The following is an 18,341-nucleotide window of genomic DNA, read 5'->3' as shown; positions in this document are numbered from 1 at the left end:
TAGTACATCCATGAATGGTATTAGAGCATCTTTCTCCAGTTCCATTGCCTGCCAAAGAGGCAAATTTGATCACCTCAACAAGAAGTTGCATTAGAATGGGGATACTCGCATGGTGGTCAACCTGAGTGGCAATCAATTCAACAAGACCAACTGAAAAGTACTCAACAAGAGTTTAAACTTTGCAGTGACCCCCAGAAACATGCTTTCCTTCATTAGTGCAGTCAAGCAAGTAGCCAACATATTTCCTTCTAGAGTGGCCAAAGAAGTCCGACGAGAGACCTAGAGAGCACTCATTCGGACCAATATCCCAAATGCAACATCTTGGGCAATGAAAGGCTGGTACTCACGAAACTCCAGCAGGATGACAGCACTGTAGAAGGGGAACTCCACAGTCATCCTACAGGAGGCAGACTATGACAGACCGGTGTGACAACTTCTGGAAGATCCAGCATTTAGACCAGTACAGAGCGACCCCATGGGCAAAGTGGACAAAAAAGACCAGAGATCTTCTGATGGAAATGGGCTTTCCTGAAAAGATCGTAAAGGAGCTGCATTCAAAAGCACCAGTGTCACCCAGACTTTATAGGCTGCCCAAAGTTCAGAAGGACAGGATACCTCTGGGACCGATTGTTAGCAACAATGGTACAGCTACCTATCTCATAGTTACCTACATGATGAAGATGCTTTCATCCCAAGTGCGTAAATGAGTACACCACATTCAGAACTCTGAAGACTTCTGATAATGTTTAGGCAGCTTCACATCACATACTCTGACATTATGGTCAGTTTGGCATCTTTGGGCATAGTATGTACCACAGACCTACTCACACTGACATATTTACAAGCCAATAGTTGTCACCATCCGGCACAGAAGAACTGAGTGCTTGGAACTCTCTTCCATTCAGCACAGAACCTTTCAGGTCCCGACAGTTTGGCAGCAGAAGCAGAAAACTTACAATTGGTGTTCTGCAAAAAATGGATACTCTTCCCAAGATATTTAGAAGGCATTTGCCCTGCCACTCTGCTGAAGGGTTCAGAAGATTAAAACCAGAAGAGATGAAGGAAGGAAGTTGCATATCTGCCATACGCTGGGCCGATCTGTGCCAAAATCAGCTGAATTCTCTTTAAACACAACATCAAAAGCTCATTTTAGTACAGCCACAAGAATTTGGTCACTGCTGGGGAATGTAAAGGATGACCTGGAGCTGCAGAAGCCATTCCAGTGTGGGACGTCTTCCACCAGCTGGAGAACCAGATGGTGACCATCAGTGTAAAGAACGCGGCTCAGAACTCCGTCACTCGATGACCTATGATGACACCAAGATTGTGACACAGACATGCGAGATAATGGGAGAGTGCCATAAAAGGATTTATTGATGTGAAAGTCAGTCACAGAGAATCTCATCAACCATGACACTGGATACCAGGTGAGCACCACCTGAAATCCACCACTTGAATTTCTGTAAACGCAACTTAGATAACATCGAGATTCCATGAGAAATAGAAATGTGAGTGGAGACTGTGGAAACATCACTTGGACAAAACATCAGCATTACAGACTGGAAATGCACAGTTCACCTTACAGGCCCAACAGGAGCAGATATCAGACTGAACACCTGACTGTTCCCACAGAGGAGAAAGAACACCTGGAGTGCCTGATGAGAAGTACAACACCAAATGCCTGCCCCAATAGGCATATACTTCACACACAACACCCAAGACAACCGAACAACAGCTGAGGCAGCAGCATTCAGCAGGCAGAACATCTGGCATGGACCTGAAGCAGGGCATCAGACAATGGGCATGATATCGAAGCATGGTCAAGCGGGTGCAGAAGGCGTGCTAAACACCAGTAGCAAGGGAGGAAAAATAGACCCGTCCTGATGGGTACAAACCACGAACGGAATGCCTCATGTGGTGCGGCTCGAAAAGGGAACATCAGATGATGGGCGTGACACCAGAGGGTGGACAAGCTGTGTGGAGATGGCAGTCAGAACACCAGCAGCAAGAGACAACAACCAGATCCACCTCTGGACTGCAGATGGAGTGCCCGGCACTATCCTAAACCCAATACACCCAAGGACCTGTCTCAGGGAGCACCTAACAAGACAGCAAGTCATATCATCAAAATATCATGCAAGAACGATGCTAACAACCAGCAGAAGACCTGATTACTCAACTAGTCAGGAATATAGTAACTTGCTGCCCAGGGTCAGTTCATGAGAGTTTTACTTTTGACAACTCAGAGATTAGAATGTTATTTGAAACAGAAAGAGTTCAAGGACGATATTTATTGATGAAACTGGATAAAGGCTTCCGCCACTCCTTCTAATGTTATTCTTAAATCCAAGAAATCAAGGAGAAGAAAATTACAACAGAGCTCACATTAATACCAAAAATGCTAAGAAATAATGGTATGGAGTATGAAAAAGGAGATTCCTGGCTCTATAACTAGGATTAAATACATCAGTAACAACATTGTTGATTATTACAGTGGCTACTATTATGGCCTTGGAATACAGAAATTCACTTTTTATATGTATAATTCAAAAGCTTTGGTTGCAGAATATATGTCTTCAGTTTTTGATTTTCTTGCTTCATTCTTTTTGTTTCCTTTTGCATCTGTAGCAGTTCACACTCTTCTTTCTGCTTTACAAAAGGTAAATATAGTTCTTGGTTAAACAGATTTCATCTCACTTCTGACAGTTCCTGTATTTACTCACGGGCTCTTGAAGCTTCTGCTTTATTTTTTTCAAGGTAGGTCTATTTCTTGCTGTCAATAGCCTCTTCTTGACAATGGATGTTCGGAAATGGTGGTCAGTAGTTGTTTTTGTTCTGGATGTACTGGTATATCTATTTCTGTCAGCATATCTAGGACAGATTCCTCTAAAATTAAGATGGAGCTATCCTGAGTGCAGAAAAACTCACTGAGTGATTTCTGATGATTATCAGAAGCACATGTTGCATAGGAAGCATCACAATCAACACTGCTGGGAAGTGGATCCAACTGAGCTCTGATTATCTGCAGCAGTTCCAAAGATGTCTTGTTCTGTTATGGAGATGTAGCAATGCCACCTCCTGTCTTAAACATGTTCGCCTCATCTTGGTTCCTTTTTTGTATTGTCATTCGTTTGAAATTCTCATAAAGCATTTTTAGTTGCTTAACCATTCTTTTCCTTACAAATTAATTTTAATTGAAACAGTTTGCAAGCACTTCCTATGCTTTGTCTTTTTACACACAATGTTGTGCTGTCCGTTTTCCTGTTTTCAGTTACTTCTCTCATTTTGGAAATGGGCCCTATAAATCAACTTTTCCCACCACCAGAAAATTTGGATCCCCTCTTCTTTGTTGCAATAGTATTTTCTTTGTGTTATTATGATGTATTTTTAAAAGTAAATACAAAATAGTACTAGAAGAGACTGAACAGCTTTACCAAACTTCCACTATGTACATACTGATCATCATTTGTTCACTGGGGGGGGGGGCTCAATAAGTACACGATACAGGACTTTCACGACCTACTGTGCGACTATTTCGAACAGAGTTTGCCAAAATAAGTGCATTGTCAATTCATTCTGACTAGTGATGATGAAATGCTATAGATTTTGATGAAATGTCAGAAATAAACAAGCCACTGAGTTTGACATTTGTCTAGCTCATTTAGATGAAGCTTGGTGAAACCGGACATACAACTGCTTGTGATGCCTGCAAGATGTCCCATCCAAGCATAACATGATTATATTCTGATAAAATGATCAATTTGAACAGCTGCATTCTGCTGTAGATAGTTATTCTAGCAATACATGTTGCTGTTGGCTGGAAGTATTTCCCATTTGGGAATTTCAGCACACTCACTTTCATATCAAGAAACAGTCATTTCTTAGCTGAAGATGCTAAGCATTCAACATTATTGCAAAGAAGCCCGTAGTGAACTATTCTCTGAACTGGTTGGCCATCAATAATGACATCAAGAGGATTTCTTTACATCCTGGTAACTGCTGTCCATACAGGATTTCCTTCTATGGCAGCTTCACCTCCACAGAAGGTCATCTCGCTTAGTTTTCTTGACTCAGAGGCTAGGCAAGCAGCTGGTACCTCTTTGACAAGGAATGGTTACAGCATGTTGGGGAGCTACCTCGTCCCGGGCAAGGAGATTGGCTTCATCCCATAAATCAACTATAATCACCTCTACTTGACTGTCGTGATCAGAGCCATTATAATGTTGACACCTGGCAGTGTAGTAGTAGTCGTCGTCGTCGTCAGAAACTCACCTTCTTTCTCATCATTAGCATACAATGTGCCCCAGTGCGTCCACAGTGGAAACACACCGGTGTGTTGTCCTCTGTCTTCGAAATTTATAAATGTCTGTTATTCTGTCATGCATTGCTCTTGGCAGAGGATATGGTTTTACCTGCATTGGTTGCATTCTAGGTTCTCGTTTGGCATTTATCAAACACATCATGTCATCTGACCTATTTCATTTGGAGACACGGTTGAATACTTTCAGCTATTTTGTCAAATTCTGACCAGTATTTCTGGAAAACACTGATGTGCAGCTGACTTCTTCTTGTTATGGAATCAATTGGTATACTCAATACGCGGACCTTGAAATGATGAACTACTTATGTTCTAGTTCCCAGTGTAGACGACGGCTATTACATTGCGTAACTGGGGTCAAGGTGATGTATACTTTTTAAAGTATATCTAAGCTAAACCTGATTGAAAATCCTTAAAGGGGAATGCAATTATCATCACAGTATTAGATCTTTTAGATAAGCTAAATCATTATGGTTTGAGGGGGGCAGTGCACAAATGGTTTAATTCATACTTAACTGGAAGAATGCAGAAAGTTGAAATAAGTGATTCATGTAATGTTAAAACAACAGCTGATTCCTCAAACTGGGGGGCTATCAAGTACGGGGTCCCACAGGGATCGGTCTTGGGTCCTTTACTGTTCTTGATATACATCAATGACTTACCATTCCATATTGATGAAGATGCAAAGTTAGTTCTTTTTTCTGATGATACAAGTATAGTAATAACATTCAAAAACCAAGAACTAAGTGATGTAATTGTAAATGATGTTTCTCACAAAATTATTAAGTCGTTCTCAGCAAACAGACTCTCTTTAAACTTTGATAAAACACAGTATATACAGTTCCGTACAGTAAATGGCACAACTCCAGTAATAAATATAGACTTTGAACAGATGTCTGTAGCTAAGATAGAATTTTCAAAATTTTTAGATGTGGCCATTGATGAGAGGTTAAACTGGAAGCAACACATTGATGGTCTGCTGAAACGTCTGAGTTCAGCTACGTATGCTATTAGGGTTATTGCAAATTTTGGTGACAAGAATCTCAGTAAATTAGCTTACTATGCCTACTTTCATTCACTGCTTTTGTATGGCATCATATTCTGGGGTAATTCATCATTGAGTAGAAAAGTATTCATTGCTCAAAAACGTGTAATCAGAATAATTGCTGGAGCCCACCCACGATCATCCTGCAGACATCTATTTAAGGATCTAGGGATCCTCACAGTAACCTCACAGTATATATATATTCACTTATGAAATTTGATGTTAATAATCCTACCCAGTTCAAAAGTAATAGCAGTGTCCATAGCTATAACACCAGGAGACAGGATGATCTTCACTATGCAGGATTAAATCTGACTTTGGCACACAAAGGGGTAAATTATGCTGCCACAAAAGTCTTTGGTCACCTACCAAACAGCATCAAAAGCCTGACAGATAGTCAACCAACATTTAGAAATAAATTAAAAGAATTTCTAGATGACAACTCCTACTCACTGGCTGAATTTTTAGATATAAATTAAGGGAGGAGAAGGAAAAGAACTAGCTTAAACATTAGTGTCATGCAGTATTTTGTGTAATGTAATATATTGTACAGACATCTTTTATTAACCTGACACGTTCCACATCATTACGAAGTGTCGTATACATGATCTATGGAACAAGTATTAATCTAATCTAATCTAAGTAATTATGAAATAGACTTTGAAAATGCTGTAAGGCCCCTAAAAAATATTCACAGTTTTTCTTTTGTAAATTTCTTTACTGTTTACTGTCAATAAAGAAACAAGAAAGAAATTCAAAATAAACATTGAATATTTTTAGCAACTTTACAGTATTTTAAAGTCTATTTCATAGTCACAGTCTTGAACTACCCAGCATCTCCACCATGTTACGAGCACCAACATACAGCCAGAACAGAACTGCACTCCTGTATGGAGGGTGCTGCTATTTATACAAACATTACAAACAAAAGAAATTTTGAGAACCTTCCAGAAATGATAAATACTGAAAACAAGTAATTTCTGATGATCATGTTTGAACTAGCAATGCCAGCCAGTGACAATAACCACTATGTCACAATTCATGTACGACAGCTTAAGGCAATACTCACTATACTGCCAGTTCAGCATTTTTGAATAGTTTTCACTGATATGTAATTTTATGGCATCTTCATCTATTTCATTCCCATTGACTCTTTTCATTTAATTTCTCTGAATTTCATATAGCTCTATCATAGAGAAGTCACAGTACTCAGTCAGATCTATTGTTACAGTGGTGCTGTTCCGGCATACCCTGAGGGAGACCATGTGATTGACAAACTTTTGTATCAGATATGGAGACATGCTCTGATGATGGTGATTAAGGTGACTGCTCACCATATGCAGGAAATCTAGATTCAATTCAAGGCCTGGAAAAATTTCATTTACCCTGACTTATTCACAAGATGAAAAGTACACTCTCATTAGTCTTGCAATATACAACATTTCTACCAAAAATTAACAATATGTTTCAAAACTTGAGCACAAAAGACACAGAAAGTGGCAAAAAAAGGAGATAATGTTTTTCACCAACCTGTGTGCTGTAACAGCAGATGACACATGTCCGCATCTCCAGCAATTGCTGCACTAATCAACGGTGTTGTTCCACAATCTGCTCGTGCTGCTGTATAAACGTATGGGCTCCCAGGAGATGGTATAAAATTTAATAGTGCTTGCACACAAGCTGTGTGGCTGTAGTGAACTGCTTCATGTAGTGGTGTCCAACCCGCATTATCACAAATATTGACATCTACACCTGGCACTTCTAAAATTCTGTGCACAGCATTTACGTTTCCACGTCTACATGATCTATGAAGCTGCACTTCACCTGTAAAAAATTTATTACCTTGTAATATTTTATGTTTCTTGTTAACTAAATAACATGACCTGTCTATGGAAACAAACAAGTGAACAAATATTTTGCCTTTAATCTTTTTAACAACACTGGGTTAGGCTCAGAAAGATCCACATTTTTATTTTGACGTGCAACATGAATAACTTGAGTAAATTTATATGCAAATGCAGATACACCACAATTCCACTTTTGTGTTCCCAGAATTAATGTTTTTTGGACTTTTTTTTATGGTTCCTGTCAAATTGTTTGTTTTGTTAACATATCTATAACATACTGTTACTTATGCTTTATGAAAGATAATTTGTGCAGAAAAAACTGAAGTAATGGGTATAAAATGATGCTGACAGTGTGTTTGTCTTCAGCCAGTGTTTACAAATGTTACATGATTTACTTTCTTGAGTCCCGGTGCTATACTCAGCAGATCTGAATCTGCACATGTTGGAACAATTTGTGATGCTAGTGCTTTGTCTCCTGCTAAGCTCTACTGAGATTGGTGGCTGAGAGGAGTAACTATTTTGATAGAAGTCAGGAGAAAGAGTGACTTCTGGTGAAGATTCACTTGTTTCTTGTCACTATCAACCTTCACTTTCAATATCGTGTGCAATACAAAAAGTATTATGATGACTTTAGTGTAGCCATATTGTTTCAGTGTTAACTCTGCCTTGTGATTATGATTGTATGGAGAGGACATCAGTGGCGAATACATAGAAACCTCAAGGAGGAGGCACTAAAGATATCTTAAGCTACCTTTACTTTTACCATAATAAAAAACAATCAAGCCACATACAAAGTTTAAGAAAGTTTTACCTACTGGCAAACTGATTATACACATATACAGGACAATGCCATCTTATGATATAAAAAAGTTACAACTGTGGTTCTCTTCTTAAATGATGAATTCTATGTAAGCCATTAACTTGATCCTCCTCCACTGTCAACCTCAGCCATATCTTTGTACATTGCAATGTTGAAAAACATCTGTTGAAAATCATCTTTCTACTGTAGCAAAATATGCAGGTAGACAAGCAAATATTTTGTAAAGCATGTGCAAAGTAGGATAGTCAGCTCTAGGACAAACAGACAATGCTTGCATAACAGAATCATGATCATTAAGGGCATGTATAGTCTTTTGCTTGTATTGAAGAATCTCTCCCATCAGTCTCTTTTTAATCACAAAGAGTGATTCTTCAAAGAGTGGTAGTTCAGTTAAGCACTGATTCAACGTATGTGCCAGATCATTACTGTCATGTTTCAGTAGTTGTGAGGGCAAAAGTATATTGAATTTTAAATGATAAATATTTTCTTCAGCAAAACATTCTCTCATGTCAGTCGTAACATGGTCCAGTGTTGGGATAAATAAAGCTCTTTTCCAGTATGTCATAGCAGCATTGTTACGATCGCAGTTTTCCCTATGTCTTTGTCTGCCTGTAAGACAAGGAACACTCATCTCCACATCTTCTTCAACAATACGAGCGAAGTGGCTATGAGCATTAGCTCTCATGCCATTGTACACCTTGAGTGTCGAATCTAATTTTGATTTTGCCATCGTAATGTCCAAGCTAGGGTGTTGTAAGATTTTTCTGACTGGTTATGTTATGCTCTTAATGTCAGTCAGTGTGAACAGAGTGATGATAAACCCACAATTAGAGAGAGCTTGAAGGAGAATACTGGCTTTGGCAGCTGTTCTACCCATACAACACTGTATTTCTTGAAGAACTTTGCAAACTGTTCTGAGATCAGCTGCAAATTGAATAACAGCATCATGTCACTCAACCCATCTCGTTTGACAATGTGACTGCAGCAAGTGTTTTAGGTGACTCTTCACTGTTGCGAACTGCTTGCTAGATGCTGTAAAGAACAATACTACTACTTCAATAGTACCAAGTGAGTTTCTCACACTTAACTTCGAAACTGTGAGAGACAGCGAGGTTGAGCTGATAACTTTGACACGTTGCTACTTGCGCGTTGATAGCTTTCTTTTTTATTGTAGCCAAAGCTCCTTTCGATTATGACATATTAATTGCACAACCATCACAGCTAATACCCACCCAGTTCTCCAGTGACAGAGAAAATCTTAGTACCTAATACTACAACAGTAACGCTACGCTCTTCATCTTGACTCTCGAGGTTCAACGTCAATGTTTCCACTACAATCATTGTCTTTATTAATGTCAATGAAACCCAAAAATCTTTTGTACAATTTGCCATCACCATCAACATATCTTGCAGCTGAACTCAGTTGCGTGAAGTGCACCATGTCCGTAGCCTCATTGAAGATTATGCTGTAATAACAAGAACCTCCGATTTCCTCCAGAATTCTAGATAACATCACTGTTCCACAGCTGAAATAAGTTTGAGAGATGTTATTTCACTTATGTAAGTGACATTCACTTTAGTGGTCTCAAGGTGATGTTTTAGTTGCAAGTCTCCAGCATCAATTCTAGATCTTAGAAGAGCTCTAAAGTTTTCCTCGTTACTCGCTATACTTTCACGGTCATTTTCATTTTCTAATAGATTCCCATCATCTCCACGCCCCCACATAGGAATATTTTGCTTTTCATGAAATATTAGATTAGATTAGATTAGATTAATACTTGTTCCATAGATCATGAATACGACACTTCGTAATGATGTGGAACGTGTCAGGTTAATAAAAGATGTCTGTACAAGAAATTACATTACACAAAATATTGCATGACACTAATGATTAAGTTAGTTTTTTTTCCCTCCCTTAATTTATATCTAAAAATTCAGCCAATGAGTAGAAGGAGTTGTCATCTAGAAATTCTTTTAATTTATTTTTAAATGTTAGTTGGCTATCTGTCAGGCTTTTGATGCTGTTTGATAGGTGCCCAAAGACTTTTGTGGCAGCATAATTTACCCCTTTCTGTGCCAAAGTCAGATTTAACCCTGCATAGTGAAGATCATCCTTTCTCCTGGTGTTATAGGTATGCACACTGCTATTACTTTTGAATTGGGTTGGATTATTATCAACAAATTTCATAAGGGAATATATATACTGTGAGGTTACTGTGAGGATCCCTAGATCCTTAAATAGATGTCTGCAGGATGACCGTGATATGATTACAGGTACAATATGGTCTCTGTTTTCCCTAATGCTTTACATTCTCTGTCTTGACAATTGATTTATGACCTCAAGTTTGCGGTTGTCTCATGTCACCAAAAATAATTTTGCATCTGTTGATGCTTCAAAGTGGTACTTAAGCTGAGAGTGGGTCTCCAGGTCACCATTGTCTTTATTAATGTCAATGAAACCCAAAAATCTTTTGTACAATTTGCCATCACCATCAACATATCTTGCAGCTGAACACAGTTGCGAAGTGCACCATGTCCGTAGCCTCATTGAAGATTATGCTGTAATAACAAGAAGTTTGGCAATATGTGGTTCAGTCACAAACTTCTTGGCGATAATGGATTTCTTTCCTACAACCGTTATTTCACAAAATTGGAGCAGTTAATGCAAAGAAGTCCCTTTTTAACTTGTGAGCACAGCAGACATGGATACTGTTCAAAGTGATTATCGTGCACTTGTCTGCGTTCTACCCATCCCCTCTTTTCGTGCTCAAAAGTAGGAAAGATATAACCTTTTCCAGGTTTCCTTGGAGAAGCTTATGTTTTATATCATCACAAATATTTCCTGATGTTGATATATCCAAATAATTGCAAATATCTGTGAGATTAAAGGAATCAGTCGAAGAACTCTGTTGTGGAAGTTTCGACAAAGTGCTGGGCTCTGCCTGTAAATCTGGTGGTGTTTTTGCGGCTGAATGGTGACCGAAATCTTCAGATGTTTCTACTTTTCTTCTCCTTATTACACAACCAATCATTTTATTATATGGTTACAACATAGGTAAATTAGATGCCAATTACTCTTGAGTAAATACTTTATTTGCACTGAAAAATGCAACATTAGCACACTTAGCACTAAAACACACGTGGTCATACTCTGCGTATTTCTAATATCACTAAGCACAACACTGACTGAAGTCTGTGGTAACAGCCAATAATCGCAGTTGTTCGCTTTTTATCACTTCCAAGTTATTGTGGCTTTCAAACTGACTATCTGGCAACGACTTTGCTTCCCTTATATGTGTGGCTCGGTTGTTTTGAGAACATTCGCTGCCAGAATGTTCGTTTCCAGACTTTTATGGAGTGTCAACAAATACATACTATAAAAAAGACAAACCAATATGTACCTTACAACATATATTATATAATATAAGGGCGAGTTTCCAATGATGACATCATCCAGCAATTAATGTGTATCGAACTTTTTACTTATTCATTCTTCAGTCTTAATATTTCTGCTTCTGAATGTAACTAGCTTACTATTTGGTGAACACTATGTACTGAAGGTTCTCTGTATAAGAAAACAGTAGAATATTTGCGACTTTTCTCAAACAAATGCCAGACAGAATAACGTATTGAGATCACTAGAATGACTGCAACATTTCTGATAGGTATGTGTTAGCTATCTGTGTGCCAGACAAACACATAAAATACAATGATGCGGACATGCGTGCTACTTAGATAAATAGATAAGTACAACTCCTCAATAACTCGACTCACTCGAGTTGACTGACAAAAGAAATGAATGAATAGCATGCAGGCTGACTGGAGGGGGTGGCGCGGGTGGCAATGAGGGTCAACCTGCAAGGTGGTGGTGGTGGTGGTGGTGGTGGTGGTGGTGGGTGGGGATGACGACATGCGCCCCCCATATGTATCCGTCACTGGAGGACATCCATTTCCCAGTATTTGTAACTAATGGTATGGGGTCAAAAGGCCATGGCTGTAGTCGTAACATGATGAGTAATAGAAAACAGAGATAACCCTAGGAAAATCTTGCACAAGAGGGTCTAAAGGCAAAACAAGGCGAGGGGGGAAGAAAGTAACCTGCACTCCCATTGGGGATATATGCCCTGGAAACCTCACTCATGCAGCAGTTGATCATTTGTTTGAATACTCATGCAACAGTTGATCATTTGTTTGAATAGCTTACACAGCCCACTCATCAGAGAGATTGGCTGGTAGTTAGTTAAAATATGTGAGTTCTTTCCCAGTTTCAGGACAGGAATAATAATACCTTCCCACCAAATGCAATAAAAGAGCCTGAGGATATGTTTCATGCTGTCGCCACAAAGATGCTTGAGCACTTGGTTGTGGATTTTGTCGCGTCCAGGGGCCGTATCTCGACCCTCTGCCAAAGTGCTGCGAAGCTCCCATTCTCTAAAGGGGACATTATATGATAGAGGGCAGTGTACGTGGAAAAACAGTGGGCGACACTCAGTAGGGTGTTTCAGGGTCGGGAAATGAGGATGGTAATTACTTCAAGCAGAAACGTCAGTGAAGTGGGCTGCAAAACATTCGGCAAGTACCACAGAACCATTGCAGATGTTACCACCAACTAGGATGCCAGGAACCACCTTGGGTGGCGGATGGCCACAAATGTGCTGGAGTTTAGTAACTACTTGGGACGATGGGGTGTGGGATTGCATAGTTCAGACATATTACGTCCAACACTCCTACTTTACTTACTTTATTAAAAACCGTGCTTTTGTCTACAGTTCCTTGAATGTTACTAAATTATCCAAAGAGATGTGGCCCTTGTGCTGTTGAAGTACCCTGCAGCGTTCCCTAATAGCCGTGGCTATGTCTTTAGACCACCATGAAATTGGTGGTCATCAGGATGAGCCAGAGGAGGGGGGTATCATTGCTGCTGCAGCATGAGTAATAGTATCAATAATATCCTGTGCCAATTTGTCGATACCCATTACATGACTGGTTCCAAAAGTGACTGTAGAGCAAAAAACCACCCAACCAGCTTTCCAAATCTACCAACATGGAGCATGTTCCAGAAGTCAGAGAGTGGAGAGGGGGAGAATGATAGGAAAATGGTGTCTGTCACAAAGATCGCCATGGATGTGCCACTGTATCAGCGGTAATATACTCGGGCTCCAAATTGAGAGATCAATAGCTGAAAATGTTCCATGAACCACACTGAAATGTGTTGCAGCTCCAGTGTTGAGTATGCAGATGTCTACTTCTGGAAAGGTGTTCTAGTAATCAAGACACTGTGAGATATAGTGTCGCCACCCCACCGAGGATTATTGGCAATGGAGGCCCCAATAAAAGGAAGGGGGGGCAGGGAGCTGTGCCACTAACTCCAACAGCTCATGATAATGGAAAGGTTCATTTGATGGTATGTAAACATTACATATTGTCATCTGAACTGACAGGTAGACACTAATGGCCATGGCAGTGTGGTGGTAAGGGGCACCTGCTCACTGAAAATATCTGAGCATATGAGGGTACAGACCCCACTGGATGCTCTCTCAACATTACGTTATTGGTACAGTAGGGTTTATAGTTTTTCAGAGCAAGGAGGTGTGTTGCTGTAAACTGTGTTTCCTGAAGTGCTATGCCAATTATGAAGCAAGTAGCCATTAAATGACAGATTTCAGTCAAATGGTGATAGCAGTCATTACAGTTCCATTGAAGGAACATTGGAGTCAGGTCTGAGAAAGTGGCGAATGGGAAAGATAGGTGTGATTACTTCACTGCCTGGTTGTGGCCATCTGATTGTGTGATCTGTCACCTGTATGCCCACTGCAGGGGCTGGGGAGTGGAACATCTGAAGCCTCGGAAAGTAGTTACCTTTCTGCTTATGCTTTTTAACCTACTGAGACTTCGATTTTGGTGAAGATTTCCCCATTTCATCTTCCGGAACCAAAGAGGACCATACTTTTCTACAGCTTGCAGCTTGTGGTTGCTGGTCCTTGCCCTGAGAGGGGGTATGTTGACAGGTGTCCATATCCCCGACACAAGAGGACGACTAGGCATCTCTAGCCGCACTGTTGGTGTGGAAACCACCAGTGCTACCAGTGTAGAGGATGAAGGAGTTGTGTTCCCCCCTCCAACTGTAGGGCAGGCCCTGGAATACGACCAGGGCTAGGAGGTGGTGTATGAGACCTTGTCGTTGCTTGAAGTGTGGACTGTGGCAAGACAGTTGCAGAGTTGGAGACCATATTTGTCAAATGAAGTCTTTCAAACTTTTTTTCCTTGCATCTTGGTAAGGCAGGCAGTCAAGCATTTTGTACTCTTGAATTTTCTTCTCCCTCCTGAGCAATGGGCAATGTGGTGAATGAGGAGGATGTGGTTCTGGACAGTTGACACATTGAGGGGGTTGGTCACAAGGGTTGCCCCATGAGACAGCCATCCACGTGTCCTTTAGATAGCCTCATTAGTACAGTGGGAGGACACGTGTCTGAACCTTTGGCACTTAAAACATCTGATCAGACCAAGAAAGCCTGACATCACTCATATAGACCATGACCTTAATCTTCTCAAGTAAAACCTTACCAGGTAAAATGTTGCAAACGAAGGCTAGGATACAAGCTCCAGTGTCCACTGTATTATCCTTGGGTCCCTTCTGGATGCGGCAAACAAAATGGACTCCACACCATGCCAAATTAGTGCTCTTCATCAGCTTGTAGTGTTAAGTTCCAATGGAAGGTAAAACCTTAAATTCTGTTGAGCTTGGTATGAGGAGAAATGGTGACTGGTCTATCTCTTAACTTGACACAGGCCTAAAGTGCCCAAGATTGGTTGGTGTACCAGCTAAGATTCATTTCTCATCATCTCTATCACCACAAACCTCCCCAAACTGATCTTCAATATTTTCAATGGAAAACAATGGCATTGTTGTAGCAAAAGAACTGCCAATAGTCCAGGAACAAACCAAGAACTCAGCAAACTGTTCACTTCCATCTCTCCTCATCTGGCTCTAGTCTTGAGGCATGGTCAATGATAGAAATGCAATAGGTCGTAAACTTCTGCATTAAAATCACTGTTCCTGACTGATGAGACAGCCATGTTGGCAGGCAACCATTAAGTTTGATCGATTTCACTGTGGATCATCCACCCCTATGCCACTCCCTCCAATTGGAAGCTCTCCCCGTTGGTGTCACCCTGCCAAGGCAACAGCCACCTGGCACAGTAGCCGTTGCCTGGAGAAAAGGTACTGCGAAGTGGACACGCACCTACTCCCTGGCTGACATGGGAACATGGGAAGGTTACAGCTCAGGCATTGGCAGTGCAATCTCTATGTTGTCAGGGGGCTACCACCGAAAGGATGCATGACAACCCCCCCCCCCCTTTCCCCTCCCTCACAACGGACTGGCTAACGCACTGGATTTCGGGTGCAGATGTAGGTCCACCTGACTGGTAGCTGCAAAAGATAACAGTGCACAGTGGGGAGTTAATGCACTACAGTAAGGCATCCTTCCTCAAATGGCCCACACTTTGGCAAAATTTGGAAAGTGGGGGTCAAACCCAAAAAGGAGTTCAGAATTTAAAAAGCCAAAAGAAGGTAAAGCGAAAAGTGTTAAAAAAGTGAAAAGAGTGAAAAACCTCCAGAAGTCTGAAGAACATCCACAAAATCAAGATAAAAAACTAGACCCAATAAAAAAAGACTGCTTTTGGTCGCCTCTTATGACAGGCAAGGAAGAGCTGCGGGTATATTCTCGGCTCCTTTGCTGCCCAAAGAAATTTTTGACGTGAATTTCCAAGGGAGCCACCAGACATTATGACAATTACAGCTTGGTATGACAAGTTTGTAGCTCCTAGGATGTAAACAGACTGTCAGAAAAAGCACACCTGACAAAATGATACAGGAGATCAGACCTTTCAAATAAGCCCATCAAAGTCAGTTTACTGAGCATCTCTTACTCAACAGTTCACAAGATGCTACATAGAAATGTTGTTTTCCCTGACTAAACAACACATACGTGAAAAGGTTGAATAAAACAACCTTCACATGTGGTTTGTGCTCATGAAAGACAGCACAGTTAGAATATTTTTCTGCATTGTGCATACAGTAACAGGAACCATTGATCTGGCCTTGCTTGAGCAATTTTTGTCCCTCAGCTCCTTTCCCTTCACCAAGATGTGATCTTCCTGCAGGACGGTGATCCACCGCAATGGAGTTTATACATTCTTGTCTTCCTGGACAGAACATTTCTACAGTGACAGATACAATGGTGGATGCAAGAGGTTGTATCACCAAAGAGATGTTCGTGTGTGCATGGGTTGCGGCAGAGTTTAAGCTCAATATTTTATGAATAACAAAAAGAGTCTGCATAGAACTGCATCAATTTTTTTATACAAAAATCTGTAAGTTACTTTGCATGATGCTGAAAATCAGAAGTATCTATGTCCCACAATATTTTTTAAATTGCATTTGGAAGTTAGAAATGCTTCATGCGGGCAATATTTACAGTTTTGTTGATGGTTCGTATATGCACTTAACACCGTCTGGCACGGCGGCAACTGTTGCTGGGACTTCTGATGTTCCAGGATGACAAGTAACCACTCTTTGTCATACCAGTGGAGAGAAGAGCTCTGCCACATGGGTACGCAACAGGCCCGCTACACATGCCGGTGACCTAGCAGGGCAGAGGGGGGCTACAGCATAGAAGGAAGAAGGTAAGGAAGGGGGATTCCATACCATAGACGCTTGGTTCTTCCCCAAATGACTCACACTAAAGACATAAAATTTAAAAGTGGAGGTCAAAGTCTGGAGGGGGGGGGGGGGGGGCAAAAATGCCAGAAAAGATGAAAGAGAACACACAAGATGAACAAAAATTACAAGTAATACAGGGAACCAGGTGGATAGCAAAGTCAACATAAATAATAACACCAAGAGATGGGAAGGAGGGAGCAGCAGGGAAAGAGCCAGAATGGAGAGGGAACACTACAGTGGAGGAAATGCTGCCCAGGAAGGAAGACTGGGCTGTAATAGCTCAGGACCATGGGTGTGCCACACATGAACTCACAAAAGAACCAGGAGCCCCCTGGGAGTTGACTGAGACCTGATAATGTCATACTGAAGAAGAGTGAAAAGGGAGGCGGTGATTGCACTTCATTCCCAATTTACACTACTATTTTATGAAACATTTCATAATTTTGATCAAAGATGTGTACCAAAAAGATCTATTAATAATGCAGCAGTACTTAAATTTACCTTTGCAGTCTCTCTTGTTTACTTTCTTTGCATTTGTATCATTGGTGCTGACCTGAAAAAGAAAGAAAATCTTTGAACTCTTATGTCTGACAATGAAAGCTATATCCTAAAATTCTCCTTTTAAAATTTATTCACTAACCTTATGTTTTCCATACTGTTCATCACATGTGACTTCTCTTTTCAGAAAATCTTTGTACTCCAATATGTAACTGGTCTGTATAAACAAAAGTTTTAGTGTTAATAAAAATAATTTGAAAATTATTATAAAATACTACTAAAACAAAGAAGAGATACTTTGCAAACTCATTAGAAAAATGGGAAAATTTTCCTAAAGGAAATCCCTGCAATATTTAGATTTTGTTTCAGGGATAAGAGCAGGGAAAAAGTATTGCCGTGTTTGGAATTTTAACTCTTCAGTAGCTGACAGATGAATGTGACTGAAGTGTAATGATAATGATGATGATGATGATGATTGTTATAGAATCATCAACAACATCATATGTAAGAGAAATGAGTGTACTTAAAAACAAAACATCAACAAACTCTAAAACCACACAGGGACACCACAAAATCACAATATGGTAAAATATAATATTGAAATCACAAAAAAAAATAACATGAAACACAAATAAAAAAAATGCAGGCCAACATTAAATAAAATCCATTTTAAAATAGCATTACAATCCTTTTGAAGAGAGACCTCATTATTTTGATTGTGCGACCACTTAATAAAAGTGGACGACTCAGCTACTCTGCACACACTAAAAATTTCCCACCAAATATTTTAGGAAGGTGGTCAGATAGTACACAAAACATTAAAACCCGTACCACAATCATCTCATTATCACTGACAGTAGTGGGCTAATCCCATACATCAAACAGATCTCCTCAGAGGCCAGCAAATAGAACACAATCAAAGTATGGCGTATTGACACCTATGTTCCACACATTTCACACACTGGTCACTGTTCCAGTCTCAGGACAAACCATGTTGGAGGACAACATCCCACTCTCAGGTGTAAAAAAAAAAAAAAAAAAAAAAAAAAAAAAAAAAAAAAAAAAAAAAAAAACCCACACCTGCCACG

At 40.2% G+C, this 18,341-nt stretch overlaps 1 protein-coding gene across 6 annotated transcripts in view; it reads right to left on the bottom strand.

Moving 5' to 3' along the window:
- The window catches only part of LOC126354670 (uncharacterized), a 192,321-nt gene that overhangs the window by 14,133 nt on the left and 159,847 nt on the right, over positions 1 to 18,341 (bottom strand). For all 6 annotated transcript variants that reach the window (XM_050004468.1, XM_050004467.1, XM_050004462.1 and 3 more), the window contains 3 exons: positions 17,396 to 17,470; positions 17,257 to 17,308; positions 6,894 to 7,187 (listed from right to left, as the gene is read on the bottom strand). In XM_050004468.1, coding sequence (XP_049860425.1) covers positions 6,894 to 7,187; positions 17,257 to 17,308; positions 17,396 to 17,470 — 421 coding nt within the window. The remainder of the gene's footprint in view (positions 1 to 6,893; positions 7,188 to 17,256; positions 17,309 to 17,395; positions 17,471 to 18,341) is intronic.

This window comes from Schistocerca gregaria, chromosome 3 (assembly GCF_023897955.1).
Source record: "Schistocerca gregaria isolate iqSchGreg1 chromosome 3, iqSchGreg1.2, whole genome shotgun sequence".
In the NCBI taxonomy this organism is placed as follows: Eukaryota; Metazoa; Arthropoda; class Insecta; order Orthoptera; family Acrididae; genus Schistocerca; species Schistocerca gregaria.
The sequence above is the reverse complement of the archived record's forward strand: the minus strand, read 5'-3'. Positions and strand labels throughout refer to the sequence as shown.